The following is a 26,477-nucleotide window of genomic DNA, read 5'->3' as shown; positions in this document are numbered from 1 at the left end:
ATATTTATAGGACCCGTTTTCATGCGATGATGGGTTGAACAACAGGATTGTCGGGTATCAAATGTCAAGGGAGAGTGAAGATAATGAGAGGGGGAGGGGTAAATAAAGGGTAGATGCAGAAAGAAGGCAAAAACAACTGAACTCTGGACTCCTCAGCTACTAAAAACAAGACCATATGCAGAGAAAACAAAAGAGGAGGTGCGTGGGAGCGTAGATAAGAGTAAATAAGTTTATGCAGTAGGCTGGTGCTGCGTAGGCATGCGACCACCGACAGACATGCCGGGGTACTGCCCACCGGCCTGCTGTTGCTGCTGGAGGTGGTTTTGGTAGTAGGCCATCTGCTGCTGTTGTTCGTTGGTCATGTAGCCGGGATGCATTCCGGTAGGACGAGGGATGTTGGTCTGCTGGGCTGCGGCAGCGTTGACGTTGGGGTGGTTGACATCCTCGGGGGTCTCCGCTGGGACCTCGGGGGCGTCGACGCCATTCTCGCTGGTGGTAGGGTCGGGGGCGTTGAGGCAAGCCTGGACAAGGAATATAAGTCAGGACACAGTTAATTGACACGCAGGAGCAAAGTACTTACCTGAATCAGGTTCTTGCCCTCCGCCTTGGTGACCAATGGTTGGAGCTTAGGGGTGGTGAAGGTATAGACCAGGCCGGTCTCGGACACGACCAACAACAGCACCTGAGTGCCTGTGAGGACGGACAATTCGTATGCCTACAAGAATTAGCATCAGTCAAGCTTAATAGAAAGAGAGAAAAGGACAAAGAACCAAAGGAACGCGATGGTAACATACCTTCTTCATGATACCCGCCTTCCGCTTGGAGAAGGTGATGTGGCGACGCGACTTATCCTGAATGAACTTGATCTCAATCTTTCTGCGCTCGCGACCCTGCTTCTCCTCGTCCTCTTCATCGTCACTCATACGACGCTTAGGAGTGCGGTTATCAGGAGCGCCGTTACCGGCCGCGGCCTGTTGCAGCTCATCCTGAGTAGGAGAAGGGTTCTCCTCACCGACGGCAGTGATGTCGGCCATGATAGCGAGTAACCGAAAACGAAAGGAATAAGAGAGAGAAAAAAAATTAAAGGGGAGAGAGGCCAAAAGGGTATATCAAAAAGATAGTCAAGTATCAAGCACAGTTGATTAATGGACGAAACAGGCAGTGCCCAAAGAGGAATGATGCTTTGGAGGAAATGACCAAATCGAGTAACGCGTTTTGCTTCGCAGGGTTTGGGTTCAGAACGAGAAAAAAGAGGGAAAAAAACGGGAGGAGTTCGAAGAGGGCATGGTGGCTCTTGCCTTGGGAAGGCGGTGTGTCACGTGCGTCACGTGTCGTCACGGGCGTGGGGCGTTACGCGTGTACCGTATTGTACGGATCTACAGCTATACATAGTAGTGTCTGTACGTGTACAAGTACAGAGTGTAACGAGGAAGATATACTAATGTGGGCTCTTTAGCATATCTTCTCTTAATATCTTAATATTCATTCGTATTTCCTTGACAGTAACAAGGAATACTGAATACTCGATGAGGCAAACATACACAATACCGCATTCAGCTGCGGGGACTGCCCCCCTGATTGGCCGGAGTAGTGGGACAAGCCCGGCACATGACAGACCTGGCCAAGGATGGAATGGAATCATTATGAGGCTATCCTTCCTTGAACGTCACGACAGAAGATCATGGCAATCCTCCTTGAATCGGGTTTTCTGCTCACCCCGTGGCAACTCCTGATTTCAGCTTGTACGATATTGGGAACCACTATTCTAGTCTGGATCGTAATATTCTGCATAAATTTAACGCTAATCTCCAGAAAATGAAAATGAAAGGAAAATGTAGAGACCATCTCTGGCCAGAAGCGTCTATTTTTACAAATGCATACATAGAAATGTGCCTCGTCAAAGCAAAAAAAGCCAAAGAACACGAGTGGAAAAGAAAAGGTAATGACTCGAGAAGTGGAGGATTGATCATGATACTCAATTCAAAGCAAGTGCAACGTGAACGACGATATAAAACCACACCTGTTTCCGATCATCAACTGCGCCATTCGGGACTCCGCCAATGCAACGCCGAATTAAATCAACAATCAAGAATGTTGGATGCCAAGCAAATCAGTTCTTGGAGAAGAGGAACCACATCCATGCAACAGCGTCTGTATCTCTGCTCTCGTCTCTTTCGGGTCCGGTGGTGGTGTGAATCGACGGGTTGAAAATCATAAGAGAATGATGGAGATGAAAACATAAAAAAAGAGTATAAAGAAAAAGGTAATAGTAGAAGAAAAAAAAAAGAAATCATGTGCAAGAAGAAGTTTAAAAAAAAAAAAGCTTTCACATATGTCCAAGGACCAGCCTCAGTATCAGAGCCCTTTTCTAATTCATCAAGCTGTTATACTTAAGGAGCCTTGAGATATCCACCAGGACCAACACCAGCACCACCACCGCCCTTGGGGCCGAGCCAGACAACTTCAATCACGCTGTGGCCTTCATCCTCTTCACGCACATACCATTGGTGCACGTTGTCTCCGACGACAAACGCTTCCTTGAGCAACCACCGGTCCTTGGTGACACCCTCCTGGTCCTTAGGACGGAGGGGACCAAGACGAGCTTCGTAGCCACGAGGGTCTTCTTCCCAGGTCTTCTCGGTCTGGTCGAAGTTGATCGCGTCGTCGGGAGTGTATTCATCGTAAGTGTACTTCACAAGAGAGTAACCGTTTGTAAAGACCCAGAACTGGCGAATCGAGCCACCAGTAGCCTCGTTGATGTATTCTTCCTGGTCAAAGACCCAGCGGCGGAGGACCGACTTGCGACCAGCAGCAGCTGAGACGGTGACCATCTTGACCACGTCCTTGGTGTACCAACTGTTCCAGTGATGCATAGATTCAATCTTGCGACCAGACTCGTACACACCATCGACTTCGCCCTTCATGTCCATCTGGAACAGAGAGGGCCAGAGAGTAAGAGGGGTCTCTCCAAAGCGCTGAATGCACTGACCAAGCTTCTGATCACCAGGCTGCTCACCCCACGACTGGCACTCGTCGTAATAAGTCTCGAGGACATCGAGCAACGGCTTCGAGACGAAGGCACCGGCACCACCAAAAGCAATGTGACCGAAGGTGTCAACCTGCCAGCTGGCCTCAGAGAGCGTACCAATGTAGTGCTTCTTGTTCACATCAAAGAGCTTCAGCTCTTCAGCAATGGTGGGGAGAGACAGGAAGAAAGTGTCATCATCCATGAAACCAAGCCACTGAACCTGAGGACGCTCCGTGCGGATGATGTTGGCGAATGCCTCGACCATACCGAAGTAACGAGCAGTGAAGTCCAAAGGAGACTGGATCAAGCGCACGTCCAAGCCACGGTTGCGGAAGTAGGTCTCCTGTTTGGGGATATCATCGTCGCTCTCGGGGACGAGAACGACCAGACCAGCCTTGGTGCCTCCGTAGGAGTAGAGCAGAGAGGGAAGGAGACGGTCCAGACGATCAGCCGTGGTGGCCAAACCAAAGAGCATCTTCGAAGTCTCGTCCATAGTGTCATCAGCAGCCACATCGACGTCTATCACCGATGGGCAGGGCAGGCTAGGGTTCTCGTTATCTTGCGAAACAATAGTGCCACGTTCCAAGACAGTCATGGGCGGCATGACCGGCTGGTCGATGCTCTCCAGGGAGCGGAACTCAGTTCTGGGGTTCACATGGTGAGGACGGAAGTACATGCGGGTGTAGTTCTTGCGCTCAATCCATTCGGTGAATGGCATCGGCGGGGGACCAGCGGGTTCGAATTCGCAGGCCTTGGACGAGGACGAGGAAGAGGAAGAGGGGTGAGGAGTTTCAGACTGTTGCAACTGAATCTGAGGCGCGGTAGGAGGTGGTGTTGATACGCGATCCACGGGATGCTTGAATCGGACGAAGGCAGCGCGATCAAACCGTTCCATGGCCCAGAAGAAGAACCCAATAGAGAAGAGGGCCACGAGGGGGAAGATTGTTTTCAGTCGCAACATCGGCATTTTGACGGATGAATTAGGACGTAGGGAACTTTTGAGCATAGAAAGGAAATAATCAAGATATTATAGGTCGTTGGATAGAATCAATAACACATCAATACCAGCTGTCGTAGTCGCACAGCCGTCACCGAAACGAACGGATGTTTGAAGGGAGAAAAAGCGGTCGTTTATATGAAAGAGTGGATGGGCAAATTCACGATTCGAAGGAGCGTCAACGAGAGACTGATAAAAAGTGCTCGGACCGTGTCGCAGGTCCTGGACGAAGAACCGATCCAAAGGTCACCGAAGGGGAAAAGCAGAGCACAACTGGGACTAGGAGCCCAGGGCTAGTGACGAGCCGGGGGAGGGGGAGGAGAGGGATGAGCGAGGAGATGAGAAGGCTTGAAAGATGAGCCCGAGGGAGAGTAAAAAAAGAAGAGAGGATGGGAGTGAAGAAGGGAGAATAAGAGAAGAAGAAGAAAACAGGAACAGGAGAACAAAATGAGAAGAGAAGAAGAAACGATCCCAAGTGGGAATGCCGAATAATGGACCACGGGTTGCGCTGGGGCCGTGTAATTACGGTACCACACTGTAGCATCGGCCGCAACAATGGCCGCTTTCTATTTGCCTCTCGCTACGGTGATAAGCAGTAAAAATAGAGATTTATGAATTCGGTTCGTTGAGTTCATTTCAACAAGCATATTGTTCATATTGTTACTATTCAGTTCTGATAGAGTATCCTGGGTGTCTACAGAGTATAGAAATTCTGGATATTCTTGATATCGGTAATACACCGTAATTTGCAAGTGTAAATTACCCCAGGTATACGCAAGACCCCATGTCCCCGTATGAGCGTAATACAATTTGGCATCTGGTGGTGGCGTCTACAGAGTACGGAGTACTATCTATATCGCCGTTTGCCTCTCTGGCCACACCGGGTACAGAAAAGTATGTACTCTGGATGAGCGCTGGATAGAGTACTACGGTGGTTTGGATGATTATCCTACTCTAACCTCGGATACTGATGTTCGATTCAGATACACTTGCTGATCCCGGTACCAACCACCCTATCCAACCCTACTATCATAGGGCACCACACTAACGAGTAGGAACTGGAAATGACAGTTAGTCCCTGAGAACTCTTCTCCAGCCTCTAGTTTTGTTTCCGCGTTGCTTCCGGATTCCTGGAATGTTCAGTGGCCACCTGGCCTTTCTCGTCATTCCTTTTTCGGATAGTCTTCCCCATACTACAAGTATCTGTAGATTTCCCCTGTGTTCCATTGGTGGGTGGTGTATTTCCGAGAGTCTTCTATATACTACCTACCTATCTTCTCCGTCTTGTCCTCCTCCCCATCCGGCATCTGTCACCTCTGGAATACAAACCAATGCAACCCTTGTGTGTTTCGTTGTTGTACTCTGTAACAATCGGTAATGGACGGTACTGGTAAAGCGAAGAAAAAGCAAGAAAAAAAGACCCCTGAGATCGGCGCTACCGCCCGTCCACTCCACCACTCACAGACCGCCTTTCCCGCGAGGGTTCCACGGGCCGCGTGTCCCTGCACACGTTATCGCACTCAGCATTGAGCAGAGTACCCTCTGTACTGTACGGAGTAGAGGGAATGAATACGTTGGAGTACAAAATAGGATAGGATACAAAGTACTACGGTAAGAATACTAGATCTGGGTACTAGTATATTCATCTCTACGGTATTCTCTTGTGTAGAAAGCACAAATAAACCTCAAACATGACACTTACCAGGGCTACGCGTCAAATGCTGTGCAATAGAACAAGAGCTGTTCCAGCAGCACGGCACATCAAATCACCCCAATCACAGCCCACAGAGCACAGATCCTTATTTATCCTGGTGCCTTGGCATTTACAATACAATACGGAGTACACCCTGCAAATGTCGTCAGAGCAGCCGCTGCTTGCGTTGGCGGAATATTCGCGACACCTACCCTGTTGGTCCATCCAATGGTGGCTGCGTTAATGGCTTATCAAACAACCGATTAAGCTCGAATCCGGCTCTTGGCTAGCTGTCAGTGTACAATTACAAGTACAAGTACTTGTACATGCACACAGCAAGTGTACGTATGTATACCCCTGATCTGCATCCGTTGCGCTGAATTCAGTATAGTTCCATTCAGGGTCCTTCCGTTCTCTCCCAATCGGGAAAATCTCTGTCGGTTTCCGACTTCCAGAACTTTGCCGATCTGGACCCTGACCGTAAGGGTCGAGTACGAGTCTTTTGTACTTGTAAGTACATTACTGTACGCTGGCCAGGGCGAGACTTACGCATCAGCCCTGGTCAATCCACTTGGCTGATTGATATGGTCCGTCCGCCGAGTACGCTTTTTCCTAATCCGGAAACGTTCAGTAGCTGTTCATAGTACTCTGTATGTTGTAGTGTTACCAGGAGCTTCGAGCCTCAGAAAGGACTGAACTACGAGGCTTCTCATTAATTCTAAATATGCAGAGTACAGCCTTCGTAATATATGACTCCACTCTTGAGAATCCCCGGAATCCAGGTCAAACTCAACTGCATGACCAGCCACTGCCACTCGACTACGTACTCTACAAACGAATCCATTGCAATAATCAGATACACCACGTCATATCCAAACCGGGTTTAGATGCATCGTCATCCATTGGACGATCTCCTCAAATATACACTCCATTTCTAGGCATAGTGGAAATGTCTCAGAGCACAAGCACATAGATCCAGTGTACCCTATACTGCCCCATCAAGGGTCTCACCATATCAACAAGCACTGTGGGGTCCCCGCATAGAGCCATACATCTACATCGACTCTAACGATGGACTACAGTACATATGAAACGCACAGAATACTCCGTACAAGTTATAGATGCAGACACAAACACCGGAGATTAAGCTACGGAGCACATGTATCCAAAACACAACCCACGCTGGCCAAAGCTCCTACAGCAAGCCCTACATGCTCATGCAGTGTACAGAGCAATTGCTCTCTGTATAACATGCCAATTTTGTCTGGCATAGATTGGACCAGTAGCCCTCTACGTCATCGACACTTCAACAGATCTAATCTGTGGGTTGTTTCAGAATGATAGATGCAGTTGTCATCGTACTTAGATCTAAAACATCTCCACATCTTCCGTTAACCTATAGTCTGGAGTACATTCGGACATTTGGGAGTACTGTAAATATCGATATCCGAACTGTTCTCTGTCGACTTATGCAATATATGGACGTTATGCAAGAGCGCTCTCGATACGGAGTACTGTAGCTATATCCGGCATGCTCGCTGACCACTGGAGAATGTCATTTAACAAGAACTGAGACGCAGGACTGCTTGATGTCCGAAGATTAAATTTCATAGAGGGGAACATATTCCACCATAGAAGCTTCACCCTTCATCCTTCATCCTTCGCGTGTAGATAGCCACATATGATGCTTGTTCAGTTTCAGAGTTATCTCGCCCAATCAACAGGCTTATATCTTGTTGCCTGTACACCATATTTCCAGACCTAATGCAATAGCTCGGATGTTCCCGAGGGATATACAAGTACCTGGATATCGATATTACAATCCGTATGCAAATTACCCCAATACTGCGTTCCTGTAAAGAAAGCGCTCAGTTGTTTCGCAAAAATGGCATCTTACGTGGACACCGCGGCGCAGTCCCGCTGCAGTGGCGAAACAAGACGCACAATGACAGACTAAAAAGGGAAACATGTCGTCATGCCATAAATAGTAGTCAACGCGAGTCGAGTCGGAATATTCCTGTGGGATGTCGTTTCGATGGACCAGTTTTCATGCAAGGCACCCAACATTTCCTTACAGGTACGAGAATTTCTATACAAAGAACAATTGAGAGTAAAGGTAAGTTTGTGATTATGGACTACGAGTCTCCTCGTCTCCAACGCCCTCGCGATCTTCAAACTTCATAAAGTCTTCGTCAATCGCTTCCTCTCCCTGGACGATCTTCCACGCCTCTTTAACCATTTCGAGCAACGCATCATCAAACGCGTGATCGAGGCTAAGCGGCGGGAAGCAAATCATACTTTCGGAAGGGGAGCTTGACTTGAGAGCTTGGGCAGCGTCAATCACGTCGCCGACCCGTCCGAGTTGCGTGTACCGCAAAGACCACAGGACTTTGGCTTCTGCATCACCCACTGACTCAAGGAGCTTCTGGATAGCTGTCTCGAGAAGACTATACCCTTGAGGCCCAGAAAGGCGAACGCTACCATAAATGACACCTGAGAAAGCAAGTTAGCCAGCTGAACTGAAATCAATTCGAAGTGAATATCTCGAAGAGATGGCTCATGATCAGATTATAATTTTCATCAATGTTGTTACAGGCAATGTAGATAAGGTTTGATAAAAAGATATTCATCATATGAGCAATTGGGGAGGTGGGGAGCTTCGTAGGTAACTTACTTTGTCCAGTAGGGCATTCCCCAGTTTCGCTCGAGTGGATCAGAAGATAGACCGGCCGGGAATCCTCTGCTTGACCCAGAGAGCTTCCCGGAAAGACTACAACGGCACCAGCAGGAAGTGGGCCTCCTTCTGCCGTTATGGGAAACAAGCTTTCGAGAGATGACGAGACGACGGAAATTGATCGAGCTGCTTTTTCACAAGACGGCTGATCATTGCCCATCTGCCCTGGAAGATCCCAGTGGGAACCAACCACAAACTTGGTCCGGATTGACTCGCCGTTGGAGAGCTTGATCTGCATACGCGCATCATCTCCATTGTCGAAATTCGAGGGACTCGCGATTGACTCGATGCCTGCATTCAAGACATACACGCCGCCTCCGACTGCAAGGGCTCGACATCCAACTTGAGCAAGCTCAGAGCCACCTCCCCACTTGGCTAACAGACTCCCGAAACCGGGACCGAAGACACCAATTGACGCCAAATGCCTCTTGATGCGGGGTACCGCGTACTCAACCGACGTCTGCTGGGCGGACGCCTGAGACAGGGAGAGCGAGAGCAAAGGGTCATGGAGCTCCGCTGGCACCTGAAATTTGGAACTCAAATACTCCGAAAATGGCATCGACAAGTTCTCTTCCTCGGATTGACCTTCAGTCTCCCCTTCAGTCTCCCGTGGAGGTTTACCAATGTGACGAAGGAATTTCATCAAGGTCCGTTTAGACTTGGCAGATATGAAGTCATCCGCAAAGATATCTTCACGACTGCTTGGAACACGGTACAAGTTGGAATTCGCCTCAGATGGCCTGAAAATCCACCAGCTTCCGACGGCCTGGAACTCCAGTTGCCGGTAGACCTTGGAGGACAACAATGTCGGCAATAATCGCGAGCGAGAGTAGATCAGATGTGGTGACAATGAGAGGGTATATGCCCGAGAGGACGACAGCCGAGAATCCGAGGGCGAGTGCACTTCTGCATCTTCAAAAGGGGATTGCCCGGGCTCTAGCTTATTGGCACCAGTCAGCGAATGCTCCTTATGATCTCTTGATGCGTAAGGGAATTATAACACACCTTCGTTCACATTATCGGCCCATTCCTGGGCTTCCTGGAGGCTAAAGGCAGCCTCGGAACCTCCATAGTATGGACATTTGTCAACGTGAAGAATCTTCTTATCCGACCTGGAAAGGGCCCTGATGTACAGTTAGTGGTGCAGCACGACAAAGTAGATATATCCGGTTTAACTCACAGCGCAAGCAGCGATTGGCCCAAGCCGGTTCCAGAGATGGTCACATCCCATGGCGTTTCTGCCAGTGACTCCATCCCGGTAAGGCTGGTGCAGAACAAAAGTTGTCAGAAAAGTAAGTGTCAATGTTCTAGTTATGGTGCAGCCCAACTTTCATCACGTTGGGTGAAAGGCATTCGAACAGGACCTCCCGCCCATGAGTGCATGGAAGATCATCTGCACCAGATTTTTCTGCGGAAGAAGAACACAAAAGCGAAGAGCTTTGGCAGAAATACGCCCCGCAGCGGTACGACACGTGACTTAATTTCGGCTGTCGATACTCCGCAATTGAACTGCCACCCTGGAAGAGCAGCTTTTAAATGTATATTTTAATGGATGTGTGATATAGTAGCGTTATACGAATATGCTAACATTGAGGATTCTCCTTTATTTATAACATGTTGGATGTTCTTCAGTGCCAATATTTGTACGGCGACAACTACAGTGTACCATACCCGATGCGGTTAGACCGACATCGTGAACCACTTGAAAAGGTTTTCTCCCACGACAAGTCAGAGTTTCTTCTCACCAACCACTCCCCCGTGCTCTGCATGCTGCCTTTTAGCATCGCAGCTCGCGCTTTTCTACGAGCCTTCACTGGTCTTGTTCTACTATGGGAGTGGTAGATCGGATTAGTCACTCTGTATCTGCTGCTCTGGATTGGAAACGCCTGATAGAAGCAGTTCGTTTGTAGTGATACATTCCATCTATGCTATTCTCTATATGCTTGGAGCGGCAGTTTTTGGTCTTCCAAGTATATTGAGTCCTCGTAGTATAGCATGCGTCAGGGCCTGGCCTGGATTTATGTAGATGCGTTCCTCTGTCTCGAAGCGAAACTCTGCTTGCGGCTGGTATGGGTAATGCGCTGCCAACCTAGGCTGGAATAAAGCCTCTTCTGTAATCACAAGAGGTATCTAGCACGGCACTGCAAAGACCCCAGACACTTTAGGGCCGTTCCAGTTGTCTCGGAAAATGTGCTCTGACGCCGGTTTCACTCCTCTGCTTCTATAACCCTGGCCCGAATGATTTTGACCTCGTCAACCGGCTTGTCTTCAGCATTCGTCTTAACAAGTCCCATGCGCTGGATGACCCTCATTCCACTCTTCACTCGGCCAAAGATCGTGTGCTTTCCGTCCAACCAAGGCGTTGGCGCAAGAGTGACAAAGAACTGACTGCCGTTGGTGTTGGGTCCACTGTTCGCCATACTCAAGATTCCAGCTCCCGTATGCTTCAAGTTTTGCTGAATCTCGTCCTCGAATTTCTCGCCGTAGATCGAGCTTCCTCCTCTGCCGGTGCCGGTAGGATCACCGGTTTGGACCATGAAGTTGGGGATAATGCGATGGAAGATGACGTTGTTGTAATAGCCTCTCTGCGCAAGCGTTGCGAAGTTCTTACATGTCTATTGAAGAGCCTGAATGTTAGCGCAATGCGGATTCACTTTGGTAGACAGCGTGCTGACCTTGGGCGCATGCTCATTGTAAAGCTCTACCGTAAATGAGCCCTGCAGCTTGTTAGTATCCAATCTCAATACAGACTCAATCAGAGAGCATTACCATGCTCGTATCAAAAGCCACATCGGTCGCCATAGTAGATAGATTCTGTAAGGAGAGCAGCACAGTTCTTGTTGGCGGTTGCGATAGACCGCGTTGTCCAGACTCTCCGACAAGGCGGCGGGGAGAGATTCGGTCTTGGCATCAGCTAGCTATGTTTTGCCCGAAGAGCTTCCTTGCAACAGACATAAAGTGACGCAAAACCTGCCACCATGGACTAAAGACAAATTATGAGCATACTGGACCATATATAGCAAAAATTTTTTTTTTTTCGAATCAACAAACGCTTTCATATTCAAGGCCCCTCGAGGCAATCGGAGTTGACATGGCCGACGAAGTGAGCCCCGTCGCGGAGTTCCTGGGGCAAGTCATCTACCAATTTACCGTCCTCAAACCCTTCCTGCCTACATACGGACATCTCCTTGTTTCTGCTCTTTTCCCGATATATATTGGCGCTCACGCATCGCTATCGAGACCCTCATCTGCTGCGAAACCTCCCAAGAAGAAAGGAAAGAAGGGCGGACGCGAAACGGACGACGAAGATGAAGACGAAGAACAGAGTTCTATGCCGAAGATGGAAGGTCTCCAACCTTCAGATGCCTTGATGTTCCCGTTGACTGCTGGATTGACACTGGGTGGTTTGTATCTGGTTATCAAGTGGTTGGGAGACCCGGCTATTCTGAACAAGATCTTGAGCTTCTACTTCTCTCAGATGGGGCTGTTCTTCGCCGTTGCGTTCCTCAAGGACAGTCTCACGGTGTTCCGCTCATTCATCTTTCCCAAACAGTATCACCAAGGTGGGAAGATCTGGAAAGCCAACCAGTCGGAGCGCGTCTTCACAGTTGGCGACGGCCCAGAGACCGTTGAGGTTCGAAAGTCTCCCCTACCGGGCGTCCTTGGAAGCATCCCATTTCCCAGCTTTGTACTAGCAACACTTTGGTTCTATCGTGACCTCGCATACCAACGGGTTAAGATTCGCGCTCATGTGCGTGGTCTATTCGACGCAAAGGGTCGCCTGGGCTTGTCAGATCTTCTCAGTGCTATTGTGGGACTCTTTGCAGTTGGCTATTTTGCTTTCCTGACGAAGCCTTGGTGGTTGACCAACTTTCTGGGTTTCAGTTTTTGCTACGGTGCCCTACAGTTCATGTCACCATCAACGTTCTGGACAGGCTCGCTCATTCTGGGCTCTCTGTTCTTCTACGATATCTATTTCGTCTTCTTCACCCCATTGATGGTAACAGTTGCGACAAAGCTGGACATCCCGATCAAGCTCCTATTTCCTCGCCCTCCCGCTCCTAGCGAAGCTCCCGATACGACTTCTCTGGCAATGCTGGGATTAGGTGACATTGTCATTCCTGGCATGATGCTAGGCTTGGCACTGCGCTTCGACCTTTACCTTTATTACAAGCGAAAGGGCTTGCAAAAAGCGCAAGCAGAAGATAAAGGCGAAGCTTTCGTCAAGCCCCAATACCAAACTGCGACTGGAGGCTGGGGAGAGCGGTTCTGGACAGGAGCAGTTAAGCCAGAAGGACCTGAGCTGGAGCCTCCGTACCACGATGCTCGGGCTTTCCCAAAGACATACTTCAAGGCCAGCGTTATCGGCTACATCTCCGGAATGGTTACAACTCTTCTCGCCATGCAGTATTCCAAGCATGCCCAACCAGCCCTCTTGTACTTGGTCCCGGGTGTCCTGATTTCCTTATGGGGAACCGCCTTCTTCAGAAAAGAAACCCGTGACATGTGGGAATTCTCTGATGCGGAAGAGGTGGAGGAAGAGGACGAAAAAGAAGAAAAGCACGAGAAGACCGGGGATGACAAGGAGAAAAAGGATCAGAACAAAGAGAAGAACACCAAGAGCGTCTTCCTTCGACTCCTGTCCGGCGACGCTAGTGCACTGAAGCTTGAAACGCCCGAAAAAAAAGCTGACGAAAAGGAGAACAAGGATGGGAAATACGACGGTGAGGGATCTGAGGCTGCTAAAGCACGAGGGGGTGGCTCGACCAAGAAAGATGGCAAGAAAAAGAAGGATAAAAGTCATGACTTGAATCTGGTCTCGTTTTCCATTTCACTCCCCCGAAAGCCCAGTCGCGAGTCCAAGGGCAAGACCGACAAATCGCAGAGCTCATTGTCAGACCGTTCAGGCGACGAGGATCAGGACAAGCCCGTGAAGGTCCCTACTGTTGTTCTCGAGCAAGATAGTGAACCACCTGCAAAGAGACTCCGGCGGAGCCCTAGGACAGCAGATGCAAGTGCGAATGCAACAGCGAGTTTGTAGGCCTAAAGATAGGTCAAAATGATGGATGACCTTTGTAATGAGTTGAAATGCAATCTCCCTTCATGACATTAAAACAACGCAGATATGCGTATTGTATAATAAATCGAATGAAGAAATGGTATCATTACTTTTGTCTAATTATCCGTGCATGTAAACCATATGCACCACTCAACATTGCTCAAGAATCCGCTTCACCTCATCCCATCTCTGCGCAGAGACATCAATCAACTGTCTCAACTCCTTAGGCCCAACAGCCCAGCCCCCATTCTTCTCCATCCTCACAATAACCACCTTCCCATCCCGCTTCTTATCAACAACAACACTAACCCGTTCCTGGCTCAATCCCTCTTCATACCCATCGGGGTCCGCCAGAATCCACCTCCTTTGAAGTCCCTTCCGCTTAGCCTCATCAATCTCCTCTTCCTCCTCGGCATCCGGAATAACAACCGCCCTCCACCCAGCCGCAGCATCGGCCTCAAACACCGTAAACGAACTGGCAACCGGCATGCCACGCAGAGAGAGCTTCTTAGCCTCCGACACAGCCTCAGAGCACAGCACCATCTCGTTATCCTCGTCCCACCAAGCCCGAGGTAGCTTCGTATCACGCAACGCGGCCACAACCGCGGCCCAAGCAGCGTCAAAAGGATTCCCAGCAAGAGAGATGATCATGATATCGATGTAGAGGACCCAGAAGGCTTTAATCTCGCGGTTCTTCTGCTGCTGATCGTCGTGAGCCGCGTCAACGTCCATCTGCTCATTCTCGTTGTGGCGCTCTAAATCCTCCGCCCCCAAATCCGGCGGCTGGTACCAGATTCGCAAATCGTCTTCCCGGACCAAGCGTGAGCTATGCAGCAGCGACAGAATCTGATGCGACAGTGCCTGTGCCAGAGACGACGGCGGCGCGCCGGGGAGGAAACCCGGTGCACAGCCGGTACTCAGAGAGAGATTGGGCACGAGCAGGTTGAAGTCCTGGATGTAAGACTCATCCTCCTGGTCGTCTTCAGAGTCATCCTCCTCGATGTTCCGTGTTCCAACATCCGCGGTCTTCTGGCTCAGTTTCTGGTTTGTATCGGCCAACTTGCGTCGCTTGTTATTACTCTCCGGAGCTGTTGGTCTCGACACACTCCACGAGGCGATATCATCCGTATGCAAAATCTCCGCTCTCACGCCGCAAACCGCCGCCGTATCGCCAACCCGCACAACCGCGCTACCGTTCGTGTGCGTCAAAGATCCCGCATTGGCCGAGGTAACCCGAAACTGTAGCGGCGAGCGGCCATTGGCCCGAATCGAGGGCTGTTTGCTAGACGCGGGAGGAGAGAGGTGGGCGAGAAGGTAAGCATGGGGCTGAAGGCGGGCGAATTGCGATGGGGGCAGGGCGAGCGATGGTGGAGTCGGTTGCTGTTGGGGGGCTGTGGTGGCCGCTGTTTGGGCCATTTTGGCAGAAGAGATTGACTAGAAGCCAGATGTTCGGCGAGTTTAAATGAGCTTTTTATGGAATGACGATGAGAGGAATGTCATTTTACGGAAAAGACGCTCGATGAAGCGGCAGAATATTTTCCTATCAAAGGCGGTGTGGGGTCTCACGTTGAGGCCTTCTACGGAGTACCGAACGGCATATCTTGGACCGTGTCAGTTTGATTCAGCCCGATCATTCCTTGATTTCGTGCTCCTGTTCCGATATCCCTAGTGCCATACTCCTGAAGTCCCTGCGCTTGATCTGTACGGAGTTCGCCGTAGTACTGGAGCACGAAATAATTGCTTGTGAAGATCCTAATGTGCTGTTGGCTCATTTTGTTGAATTCTCCGCGAGTCTATCACAGTATCCAACGTCTCATTTTCCTTATATGGAGTACGGAGTACTGCAGTCACAAAATCATATCCATACTTCTCACAGCAGGTACTCGTGCAGAGTACCCGGATGTCCGGACATAGACATACAAAGAGTCCCCAGAAACAAGACCAAAGAAAAGGATTCCGGAGAAGCCCGTAAAGTCAAATAAAGTCAGTCAGACAACTCAAACTGGTCTCATGTCAAAAGCAACCAAGTGACCAGATGGTTGTGTTGGCCGCCTCGCGAAGGATCATCGCTTCGCCTCGCCCTAAGAAAAGGGTCCGCCGATGGCTGTGATGCCGAGAATTCCACTATGATCGTAGTGCAAAGCATGCATCAAAAAAAAAATTCCAGAAATCGAATTATCAAGGGGTATATGCGTGCGGGGTTCTGCTTATTAGAATTCGTCCATCATGCAAAACGACCATAATCATCGCGGGATGCACTAAACCTGCCGTATGGGATAGACGATAAGCACAACCCCTCATTGTCAAAAGACGCGCCTGTCTTCGGACAATAATGTTAAGGTTGCTGGTGGGGAACGACTACATGTCATAATAACCGATTGTTGCCATTCTTGTCCCCTTTGACATTGGGTCGAATCCTGTATATCTATAACCCCACGGACGAATATCTTCTTTTAGCAACTGCGGATTTCACAGCCAGCCCGTCGTATAGCCCGTACAAGTGTCATATGTTGCAGGTTTGCAAATTTCGTCCTCAGGAGAGTGACCTCCCTTTGTGTCGGGTCTGACCGAGTTTCATCCACTCTGATGCATTTTTGTCGCTCTTCTTATCATCCCTCTCGCCCTGGTGCTTCTTTCCTCACAGAAAATTCTTATATTGCCCCATTATTCGTGAGATTTTCGTGAAAGTGTTACAAGTCCCTGTATTCCTATTGGCGAAGCGGCAGTGTCTTTCAGCAAGTTCAATAACTTGGATATAATTGTTTCTTTCATTCTTTTTCTGTTTTCCATCCAAATTCCGGTAGGGAACACAGACATATCCCAGCCTCGGGCGCGACTAAATTCTCACAGAGTTTCTCGAAGAAAAATATGAGTGACTCGGTCTCCATCAGCAGCTGGGAGCCCGAAACCCCATCCTCAGGGCCAATATACTCGCAACGCCATCAAGCGATTAGCCCTCTGTCAAGCACAAGAAACAGGCGCTCTATTGACGGAAACACTTTATCGATGTTCAGATGTAACATGCCATGGGAGGAATCTAGCGAAGACGACAACCTTTGGAGCGATGCCGCCACAGCCGGAACGGTTCTATCCTTACTTCACAGAGAGCCTTTGAGCCCCCAACGAAACACCCGTAGACCACCTCTTTTCGACAGTACAGCCTCCGAAAGACAGCGCTCGAGATGTGTCCTTTGTTTCCAGGTCATGGATCGCCTCTCCTATCCCAACCCACTATTGGCTGCAAACTGTGATCATAGTGCCATACCAGAGGTGCGAATGTGCAGGGTATGTCTGCAGCGATGCATTGATATCCAATTCACGTCGTCCGGGGAAGAACCACTGTCATGTCCTCTGTGCCGCGCTCTGCTCTCTCACGATGAGATTCGACAATGGGCCAATCCACAAACATTCCAAGCATACGACAGCATGAAAACAAGAGAGGCGTTAGAAGACGATAGTGAATTCATAACATGTGTCCGACCAGACTGCGGGAATGGCCAATTGCACGTGGGTGGCCGTGAGAATCCGATTGTCGTGTGCAGGTCGTGTGGTACACGGATGTGTTTCGCCCATCGAGGTGCCCCGTGGCATGAGGGATTTTCCTGCGAGGAGTATGACCGGCTCTTCGTATATACAGGTGATCAACAGAGACCGGGGAATGATGCTTCACAAAATGGATGTAGATGGTTGCGTAGATTAGGCGGGTGGAGGGCATACAGAGCAGACGCTAGGCAACACGCGACAGGTTCTGAATTAGATCACTTTGGACCAATAAATTGGACGACTGAAGACCTGCGCAGCCAGCGAACAATCTGGCAGATTGCAAAGCCGTGTCCTCGGTGCAACGCCATCACTGAAAGAGAAGGGGGATGCAAATATATGCGATGTATGTGAGAGATCCTTTCTTCAGGAACAATTTGCTAACTTGCTGACCAACAGGTGTGCTTTGCTGGCAAGAGTGGTGTTGGGATTGTGGTGGATTCTGGCAGCCAGGGCACCTCGAAATAAACTGCTCACTCTATCGGTCTTGATGAAGGGGTTGGGTGGAAGAATCGGAGCATGCGATTTTCCGAAAATTGTCGACGGCAATAGTATAGGGAAAAAAGAAATTGGGCGCATTCTTGGAAGTGATTGGGACTCTGTAATATAGTTAAGATTAATCCTGATACCTTGACGTACCTCGAAGGATAACAAGATTGTGTATCCTCTGGCTTTGGGCCGATATTCTAGAGTACTCTGAAGGGTGCTGTCCGTTGTAGGCATGTCAAAGGAAGAAATCAATACCAATTAATTTCTTAGATCAGGTGACCAACGCTAGGATTTAGTATAAATATTCCAGGAGAGGGAATGACCCCAAAACCAATGACGTCTTTATAGATGATTCCGCTGGCTTGGAAAAGGATCTCTTATTGGATGGGAATATCTCCGCCCTTAACCCGATCAATAGCGCCTCTCCATTGTCTTCCAAGCAATAAAATAATGTATCTGACTGCATATTAACTATCTATAGCAAAGGAAAGGCGAAAGGGTATCCCAATGAGCAAAAATCATAGACTTAAACCAACGGCAAAATAAGGGGAAACAAAAAAAAATAAATAGAATATCATCACAGTGGCTCCTCCTCAGCCTTTCTCTTCCTGTTACTCCCCTCTTCAATGTCAAGAATTCTAGATTCCGTAAAAGGTCGGACTCCGTGATCTTGTTTCTCATCTTCATCTTCCGCCTCGACCTTTTCCCAATCCTCGTCGTCACCATCATAGAGACTTTCTTCATTTTGCTCCTTGCAATTTTCATTCGACAAGACAGTCCCTTCGTTATCCTCGTCATCGTCTCTCCATTGTAACGCAAGCTTAACGATTCTAGCACCTGACGGTTTGAGTCGACGATAGTAATTCTCTATCACGCCATCTTCGACTTGAAATCCTCGGGCCATATACCATTTCAAGCCCTCATCGTTTGCCTCGTGTACATGAGCCGTGACGGAGCGGATACTGTAGTGTCTAACCAATTTCGACACCTGGTAACCTGCACCATCACCCTCTTCCGTTCTTGAAGCCAAACTATGCCCAGGTGGCGTAGCAAATAGCAATGCGTCGAGTAGAGATGCTGCGACACCATTCCCCCGATATGGCGAAAGCAAATGTAGAGTTTGAATGTATAGATTTGTTGGCTCTTGCGCCAAATTCCCATGCGATTGGTTGGCGCGTAGGAGCTCTGACGTCGTTTGAGGCAACCGCTCCAGTCGACATCTGATACCGCCAATAACCTTATCAGCTCCAATGTTTCTGGCAGTACCAGCAGCCAGACTGGTCTTCGGTGAAGGTGTGGATGTGGGAGCTTCGGCGACAGGATGGTCATGGTAGATAGCGACGCGGGACAGCGAGCTAATGACGGGATCCGTGACAGTCGCAGTGTAGAACGAATTCGGGTAGCGGATGGGAAGAAGCAGGCTGGTGATACGGATCAGTGAAGGGATGTGTGCCGTGCTGACTGTCTCAATGGTAATGTGGGGGTGGGGAGTTGGGTAGCCCGACGGGGTTGGATGTGGATACGGTGTGGGTTCGACGGCTGTATCCCCGCTACTTGCTGGTGGTTTGGACGCTGGAACTGTCGACTGAGGAGGCACTGGTGGTGGAGGGTGGATCGGAGGTCGGTATCTGTCATTATTATAAGGGCTTTGGATAGGAGCGGCGCGTGGTGTCTTGTTCTTCGGTTGATGTGCCTTGGAAAAGAGTTGATATGCCATGCTGAAATACAGCAAAGCAGCTGGATAGGATGCTTGGACAACCAAGGACAGGAGATATCGCCGTTTTCCTGGCGAAGCGAAACGCGTTAGTGAAGAGACCGTCAAGCGCGGAGATGGCGATAAGATAAGATGACCGGTCGGCGGAGGAGCCTTTAATGCGAAGACCAGAAGCGACGCCGCCGTTGGGATCCGACCAACACTGTAACAACCAGCCCGGTTGACGACAGAAACGTCTCAGAAGGAACATATCCGGTCTATATATGCAATTTTGCACTTGCTGAATAGCGCGATCACGGGGTCTGTTCTTTGTGGTCATTCTGTAAGTCGCCTGATTACTACTACCGGTTCCGCTCAAGTCACTGACGCTCTCCCTTTCCAGCCACAGAGATCATTCACTCGAACGAGCCACGCACCTGTTTTCCCGCGAATGCCCTAGTTAACTGTTGAAACAAATGGGCCTTGTCAGTTCCGATTGTGTCCCTACAGTTTGAATCGCGATAGTCTCGTCTTTCCCTTCCGGATATCGTCCCTCCTTTTCCTCCGGCGTCGCCTCTATCCTATGTTGCTTCGTCTTGCTCTGTTCGGGCAATCACGCACCGTTACTACGGACATTCGCGCACCGAACCACGGTTATAATTTGGTAACGATATTGTGGACAGAGGTTATTTATATGGCATCACATTCCGGAGTTACTGGTTAACTCGGTTGCGCAAGGCTTTCGGAAGATCTGCGATAGGTACTCAAGATTGCTGTTTCAGGAAGGATCCCTGGGGTAAGTGCTTAGTGACATTTAAGTTGCGAGTTTATTCCGCTTTACACCCTTGTGTGGCTGTTTACGCTCTGGTCCGAGCTGTCTTCGTTCTCTTTGCCCTTCTATTTCTCGGTGCTTGCGGGTCCAAAGTCCCCAATGAAAGAAGAATGCGCTCTGACGCTGCTGTGTATCCATTTCATTTGTCATACTCAAACTAACGGTTTATAATTAAGATTTCTATTCCGAAATGGCCGAATCAAACGGGACAGAAACGGGCAAGACCTATCCATCGGGAACGATCGCAAAGGTGGTATGTATTCAAGATCTAGTACATAACTACATGTATACTAATTGCGCAAGGCATATGATATTCTCAACGACACGTTCTACAATATTATCCATGATGTTGTAGCAAAAGTCCACCGCGATGAGAAGGTTGCCCGCATGCGCTCTGCAGTCGTGATTGCCAGACAGAAAGCCGAAGAGGAAGCCGCAAAAAATCGTGAAGAAGCCGGTGCGAAAGGTTCTGGCTCAGTGAAACCCTCTGGTCCTGATGCTGAGGAACAGTCCCTCAAAGAAGTCCGGGTGGAGACCGATGCCGCTATTTTTGATAATGGAAAGGCATACCTCAAGGGGAATCCCATGCAGACCACAAAGGAAATCATTTGCCCCGAATGCCGATTGCCTCGTCTGTTATATCCGGTAACCGGTGTTGGCGCTCGTGCTGTGCCTGATCCCGATAGAGAGTACTGCTCTCAGCAGCCGCTGATCCGAAAACCGGGACATGACGTGCACGGAAACCTCTTCGCTACGGACAAAGTGAACTCAAAAAAGAAGAATAAGCACAATACACCAACCTCGAGTCCGCCAGCTGATGGCCATGCGGCCCCTGAAGCACCGGGCTTTCCGACAACTAAATGTCTCAATTGTCCTCGCTACTTCGTCGTGAGTCGTGTACAGCAACATATGGATCGCTGCATGGGTTACTCAGGTCGGAACGCTACTCGCAATAGAGGCTCAGGGGATACTGGCAGTGGCAGCACGCCTACTCCCAGCACTTCCACGTCAGCGGCTCCCAAGCGACCCCTGGCGGACGATGATGCAACGCCATCTACTACGTTGACCAAGAAAAAGAAACTGAACGCTCCTAAGAAGCTTTCAAAACCTCCTGCGGCTAGCAGTAAATTGAAGAATGGTCTCACACCTGACGACTTCGCTGAGAACGGGGACGCGGACATCAAAAGTGAAGCTAACGGGGACGATTAACCCGCCTAGTCTCTTTCAATTTTCCTTCTTTTTACCCCTTTTCTTTCCTTTTGACTTTCATCTCACAGCAGCACGGTGTGTCTGCAACAGAGCTTTGGACATAGGTTTCCTTCATCTCTTAACGATATTGACGTAAATACTCGGCATTACAGGCGTCAACACGGACTTGCTCTGACACCTTTTTGAAGTTATGCCATGTCGAACATCATTGGGGCATTCTAGGCGTCATTTCTTTTGTGATTTTATGGGTTCTGTGGCTTTTGTTATACCTTTCTCTTTTTGCATAGAATTACGCCTGTACAATAGTTGGCAGTGGTGCTCGCATGATTCAGAATCAGTTTTCTTCATTTTACATTAATGAGATTCAATCATAATCACCCCAATGAAACTCGTCCATAAGATGCCATACAAACATGTGTTGTCCTGAGGCCAAAATGCGGCCCGCAAAATCGCCGAAGTTGGAATGCGACTTCCATCGCCTCAGATTAAGACTTAACATCACAAGCGGACGAGCTCACCAGTTGATTATGACCTGTTCATTTATACTATAATACCACTATTCTATCTCCGATCATGAGTGCCGCAAACCTCGTCTCATGGGGCACTCCGCGCCTCGCCCAACTCCTCCCGCTGGACGAAGAAAGTCTTGGAGAGATCATCACGTACTCCGCTACACTCTCGAAAGAAGAATGCGCAGAACATCTTAAGAACCTCTTGGGCGATTCCCCCGGAGCTTTCGAATTCATCGCATCTTTCAACTCACGCCGCGAAGCCCAACAACCATCACCACCACGAAGCGGGGAATCCACGCCGGCGGCAGGAAGCAGGAACAACTACGATAAAGGCGGCACAACGAAGAAAGGTGGTAAAAAGGGACGGGCACCGCTGCACAGCGCAGGTCCTCCGCGCAGGCCAGAAAATTATGGTGATGTGACTGGGGGGTATAGGAAGGCTGAGAAGGATGAGGACTACATGTCCATGGCACGTTCGCAGAATAACAACGCAGGTGGTGATGCGGCGTCATCATTGTCCGCTGAGCCAGCAGCACTCCTACGTCCGTCGCCTCGTGAATCCGCTGCTTCGTTGCGTAACCCGTCCCCCGCTCCGAAGAACAAAGCTCCGCCCTCTGCCTCCGGACCGGTCATCTCAGAGCTCCTCCCTAACGTCAAGTCCAAGTCCGCTAAGCCCTCTTCCTCTCGACAAGGTGGCTCTGCTGCCGCGGGCTCTTTCAAGAACTCATTGACTACAAACGACATCTCTGATCTTACGGCTGCTATTGCCGCCTTGGAGGTCTCCACCAACCCGACTTTGAGTGCAGAGCGAAGGAAATGCACATGCTATGCCTCGATACATCCATTGTTTGATCCGGCACCGAACTGCCTTAGCTGCGGGAAGATAATTTGTTCGTTGGAAGGTCTGCAGCCATGCTCGTTTTGCGGAACACCACTGCTGTCGAACGATGAAGTACAAAGCATGATCAAGGAACTACGAGCAGAACGGGGACAAGAGAAGATGCGGGTGCATAATGAAGGGGTACAGCGGGAAGGTGGATCAAGGCCTGCACCTGGGTCTGGTGGCTCTTCTAGTCAGCTTGACGCAGCCAAGGCGCATCGAGACCGACTCTTGAACTTCCAAGCACAGAATGCCCGTCGAACGCGCGTCGTGGACGAGGCGGCCGATTTCGAGACACCCAATTTAGCGTCAACGATCTGGATGAGTCCTGCACAGCGGGCACTAGCATTGAAGAAGCAGCAACGGGTCTTACGCGAGATGGAAGAGAAAGCACGGCCAGAATGGGAGAAGAGGAAAACCATCATGAGTCTAGACATCAAAGGCGGCCGAGTGAGGAAGGTTTACCATGAGGCACCAGCCGAGTCTGGCCCCTCGAAAGAGGAACAAGAAGAAGAAGAGAAAGCGGAGGAGATTTTAGCTGCTGCTGATGGGCAGCAACGAACTGGAGGCGATGCATTCAGTCATAACCCTCTTATTGCAGCAGGTGGGTTGCTACGGCCTGTCTGGAAGGGTAGCTCTGGGGATAAACCCGAGGCGCGTAACGAGAGAAAGCCACAGACATGGCGGCGTGTGCAGGATGACAAAGATGACAACGAACAATGGATTCTTGATGGGGGCTTGCATGGACATACGACTGATCTCTCGCCGGTACATTGTCAATACTCATATGGATGAGTCGCTTTCATGTTTGCTCATTCGGCCGGGTGAATGGTACTATGACTATGAGCATTATCTATAATCCTTCAGAGAGTCGTGAAGATGGCCGACGCTACTGGGGGGGATTAGTGTAGATTGCTATATAACTTTAGGAGTTGCTAGCACTATCCTCGATCTCGGATGCTATGAGAGATGAGACATGACCGAAATGAGAATGAAACCGAAGGTATCCGTTATGAGCCCGGGGTATTGCCGAACGTGCTACACCGAGTCCGCTGTAATATCCACTATCACATTCTTAAGCTGAGACATTCCATTATTACTGCATGTAAACTTTCGTCATTGTATACATTCCCCACCGCGCAAGCTACACAAAACACGAGCACGGCAGTTGGTTCTCTGACCGACTCTGCATATATTACTGGCTCAACCCAATAACTAATCCTCCACTTAAGTTAATGATATATGATATAACCATAGTTCTAACCGCCCCAGTCAAAGTGCAGGTTGGGGTAAGTCCGCGTCTAACCGAGGCAGCCCTCGAGTATGGGGATAGGTGCTGAAAGCGACAGTATAAAGACAGCAATCTTACTTGGGGTTTCTCTTCTCTTAAAAGACGTCGTTAACTCTGTTAGTTACCATACTTGAGACTATCTTGTTTCCCAACTATTTTTCTGGCAAGAATTGCTAGTTTACAAAGAACCGGACTCGGTTTGCCTCGGTTTCCTTTTTCGGACATCTATTTGCATCCAAGCCATTACCATGCTGATCCAGTCAGTACTGGAGAATTTATCCGTTTCAACAGGTATATGGGGACTTGGTCTCTTGTTAAGCGGACTAGTGGGTTTCATCACATTTCCATAACAATAACAGGAAACTGACCGCATCAGACCATCATATACATCTTCTATAACCGATTCCTCAGTCCCCTCCGCCACATTCCCGGCCCATTCCTCGCTTCAATAACACCATGGGTTCAGCTCTACCACGGCTACAAAGGAGACAGACATCTCTGGCTGCACAACCTACATAAACAATATGGGCCACATGTCCGCGTCGCGCCGAATTTTGTCTCCATAAATTCCGTGCAGGGTCTATACGACATCTACGGACACGGAAAGCGACTCAAGAAGGCGGATTTCTATAATGCGTTTCCGGCCATCAAGGGCGTATATAACACGCACAATGCTATTGACAAGGTAGTTCATGGACGGAAGAGGCGGGTGCTGAGCCAGGCGTTTTCGGACCATGCGCTTAAAGGTATGGAGGATGTGATGCTGTTGCATGTACGGCAATTGTGTGCTGTCTTGTCTGGGGAGTTTTCGGACGGTAAAAAGGATGGGGGGAAAGGTGTTGTTTGCAATATGGGGGATTTGTTCTCGTATCTTACGTACGATGTTATGGGCGAGTTGTGTTTTGGAAAGAGTTTCGACATGTTAATCTCCAAAACACGGAGACAAATGGTCGAACTGGTAGACAAGGCTGCTCATCGGCATTATGTGGTAAGTCCTGGTCCAGCCATTGTAAAATAGTCCCTCATCTGACGACGACGACAGTGTGGATTATGGATGCCCCTTGACCGCTGGCACTTGGACCAAATCTTCATTCGCAGACTGACCCAAGACCGATGGAACTTCATCATGAAGTCCCGAGTTGAAGCCAACGAGCGCGCAAAAGAACGTGCTAAGCTTGGCCGTGAGTCCAAGAAAGACTTCTTCTACTATCTCCTCAACGCCAAAGACCCCGAAACCGGCAAGGGTCTCACGACTCCAGAGCTCTGGGGCGAAGCCAACGTCCTTATGATTGCTGGTAGTGATACGACCGCGACAACTCTGGCAGGCACGATCTTTTATCTCGTTCGCAACCCGCATGCCATGGCGCGACTGAAGCAGGAAGTACGCGAGAGCTTCGACTCGGTTGAGGAGATTATCAGCGGCCCTCGACTAAATGAACTGGTCTATCTGAAGGCATGTATGGATGAAGCAATGCGCCTAAGCCCAGCCGCCCCTGGAGCTCTTCCGCGCGAAGTTATGGACGGCGGTGTTGTCGTGGATGGTATTTTCCTCCCCGAGGGCACAAATTGCGGCACTCCCATCTACTCTATCCACCGCCAGGCGCAGTACTACCGTGAGCCCGAGTCATATGTACCCGAGCGTTGGATCGAAGGCGAAACATGTCAAACGGGCACGGCGTCATGGAAAACCAGTAAAGAACAAGTTGAACTGAGCCGACGCGCTCTGTGTCCATTTAGTATTGGACCTCGCGGGTGTATCGCAAAAAGCATGGCTTTTATGGAAATGCGACTGACTATTGCGCGGATGGTGTTTTCATTTGATATGGAGTTGGCAGATCGGTTTGGTGAAGATGAGGGAGGGCATTTAGCTCTGGTGGATCATTTTACGAGCTCGAAGGAGGGACCTAATGTGAGGGTTTGGAGACGGTAGTCGTTATGCGTATCTGTACATGATTATATGAACATAACCAGAATGAATGATATCCAAAGTCTATTTATATACCAGTGATGTACCGAGTTAGTCTCAGGGCTGCATCATGGAGATACCTTAAGATGCCTATTTTACAATTTTTCGTGAACCTTTATACTCATCGAACAACAAGCACAAAATTGAAAGCGAACAAGGTCCCGAAAGGGGTGATTGCAATCACCCTGTTGAGGAGGACTCAGACACTACTATCCGCTCAAACACATCAAGCCCTCCTCTCTCATACCATACAGCAATTTCATCGCAGTCGCTGCTGTTGCCTCAAAATTCCACGCCGACACCGCAACCAGCAGAATCGGAGTCAGAGTCAGAATGAGAATTAGAGCTAGGGTCGGAATCAGGATCAGGGTCCGAGCCAACCCAAAACCCAAGCCCAGACTCAAAGCTTGGTGAGAGTCAGTCCAATCAGCCCTGGTCTTGTTGTGGAATTCCCTGCTGCGGTCTTCCTTTCAAGAAACGCTCGAGCGGGCCAGACAGACTCTGGTGGATTATGGTTATATTGCATTTAGTAGGGCTTGTTATTGTTTTAGTCC

The 26,477-nt window shown here is 49.4% G+C and overlaps 10 protein-coding genes across 10 annotated transcripts; 5 read left to right on the top strand and 5 right to left on the bottom strand.

Annotated features, from left to right (window-relative positions):
* Positions 1–2,390: 2,390 nt before the first annotated feature.
* gfsA (glycosyltransferase family 31 protein) lies at positions 2,391–4,034 on the bottom strand (the record flags this gene model as incomplete). Its single annotated transcript, XM_043275506.1, has 1 exon — positions 2,391–4,034. One exon carries the CDS (start codon positions 4,032–4,034, stop codon positions 2,391–2,393), a length of 1,644 nt encoding a protein of 547 aa, XP_043134489.1.
* Positions 4,035–7,846: 3,812 nt separating this feature from the next.
* Positions 7,847–9,706, bottom strand: MRS6 (putative Rab geranylgeranyl transferase escort protein; the record flags this gene model as incomplete). Its single annotated transcript, XM_043275505.1, has 4 exons — positions 7,847–8,211; positions 8,393–9,388; positions 9,458–9,576; positions 9,633–9,706. The coding sequence occupies 4 exons, from the start codon at positions 9,704–9,706 to the stop codon at positions 7,847–7,849; spliced, it is 1,554 nt and encodes a 517-aa protein (XP_043134488.1).
* A 953-nt stretch (positions 9,707–10,659) lies between these two features.
* cyp1 (putative peptidyl prolyl cis-trans isomerase (CypC)) lies at positions 10,660–11,254 on the bottom strand (the record flags this gene model as incomplete). Its single annotated transcript, XM_043275504.1, has 3 exons — positions 10,660–11,067; positions 11,128–11,169; positions 11,222–11,254. 3 exons carry the CDS (start codon positions 11,252–11,254, stop codon positions 10,660–10,662), a joined length of 483 nt encoding a protein of 160 aa, XP_043134487.1.
* A 289-nt stretch (positions 11,255–11,543) lies between these two features.
* Positions 11,544–13,493, top strand: ACHE_21422A (aspartic endopeptidase; the record flags this gene model as incomplete). The annotated part of the gene is made up of 1 exon (XM_043275503.1): positions 11,544–13,493. One exon carries the CDS (start codon positions 11,544–11,546, stop codon positions 13,491–13,493), a length of 1,950 nt encoding a protein of 649 aa, XP_043134486.1.
* A 168-nt stretch (positions 13,494–13,661) lies between these two features.
* Positions 13,662–14,927, bottom strand: ACHE_21421S (3' exoribonuclease family protein; the record flags this gene model as incomplete). Its single annotated transcript, XM_043275502.1, has 1 exon — positions 13,662–14,927. One exon carries the CDS (start codon positions 14,925–14,927, stop codon positions 13,662–13,664), a length of 1,266 nt encoding a protein of 421 aa, XP_043134485.1.
* A 1,452-nt stretch (positions 14,928–16,379) lies between these two features.
* ACHE_21420A (BRcat and Rcat domain-containing protein) lies at positions 16,380–17,542 on the top strand (the record flags this gene model as incomplete). Its single annotated transcript, XM_043275501.1, has 2 exons — positions 16,380–17,397; positions 17,451–17,542. The coding sequence occupies 2 exons, from the start codon at positions 16,380–16,382 to the stop codon at positions 17,540–17,542; spliced, it is 1,110 nt and encodes a 369-aa protein (XP_043134484.1).
* A 575-nt stretch (positions 17,543–18,117) lies between these two features.
* Positions 18,118–19,257, bottom strand: ACHE_21419S (GNAT family N-acetyltransferase; the record flags this gene model as incomplete). Its single annotated transcript, XM_043275500.1, has 1 exon — positions 18,118–19,257. One exon carries the CDS (start codon positions 19,255–19,257, stop codon positions 18,118–18,120), a length of 1,140 nt encoding a protein of 379 aa, XP_043134483.1.
* A 998-nt stretch (positions 19,258–20,255) lies between these two features.
* On the top strand, positions 20,256–21,274 carry ACHE_21418A (uncharacterized protein; the record flags this gene model as incomplete). The annotated part of the gene is made up of 2 exons (XM_043275498.1): positions 20,256–20,318; positions 20,369–21,274. 2 exons carry the CDS (start codon positions 20,256–20,258, stop codon positions 21,272–21,274), a joined length of 969 nt encoding a protein of 322 aa, XP_043134482.1.
* A 573-nt stretch (positions 21,275–21,847) lies between these two features.
* Positions 21,848–23,461, top strand: ACHE_21417A (C2HC5-type zinc finger protein; the record flags this gene model as incomplete). Its single annotated transcript, XM_043275497.1, has 1 exon — positions 21,848–23,461. The coding sequence occupies one exon, from the start codon at positions 21,848–21,850 to the stop codon at positions 23,459–23,461; it is 1,614 nt and encodes a 537-aa protein (XP_043134481.1).
* A 744-nt stretch (positions 23,462–24,205) lies between these two features.
* ACHE_21416A (cytochrome P450) lies at positions 24,206–25,887 on the top strand (the record flags this gene model as incomplete). The annotated part of the gene is made up of 3 exons (XM_043275496.1): positions 24,206–24,283; positions 24,334–24,945; positions 25,000–25,887. The coding sequence occupies 3 exons, from the start codon at positions 24,206–24,208 to the stop codon at positions 25,885–25,887; spliced, it is 1,578 nt and encodes a 525-aa protein (XP_043134480.1).
* Between the last annotated feature and the right edge of the window lie 590 nt (positions 25,888–26,477).

Source organism: Aspergillus chevalieri, chromosome 2 (assembly GCF_016861735.1).
Source record: "Aspergillus chevalieri M1 DNA, chromosome 2, nearly complete sequence".
Lineage (NCBI taxonomy): Eukaryota > Fungi > Ascomycota > Eurotiomycetes > Eurotiales > Aspergillaceae > Aspergillus > Aspergillus chevalieri.
This window is presented reverse-complemented; position numbering and strand designations above follow the sequence as displayed.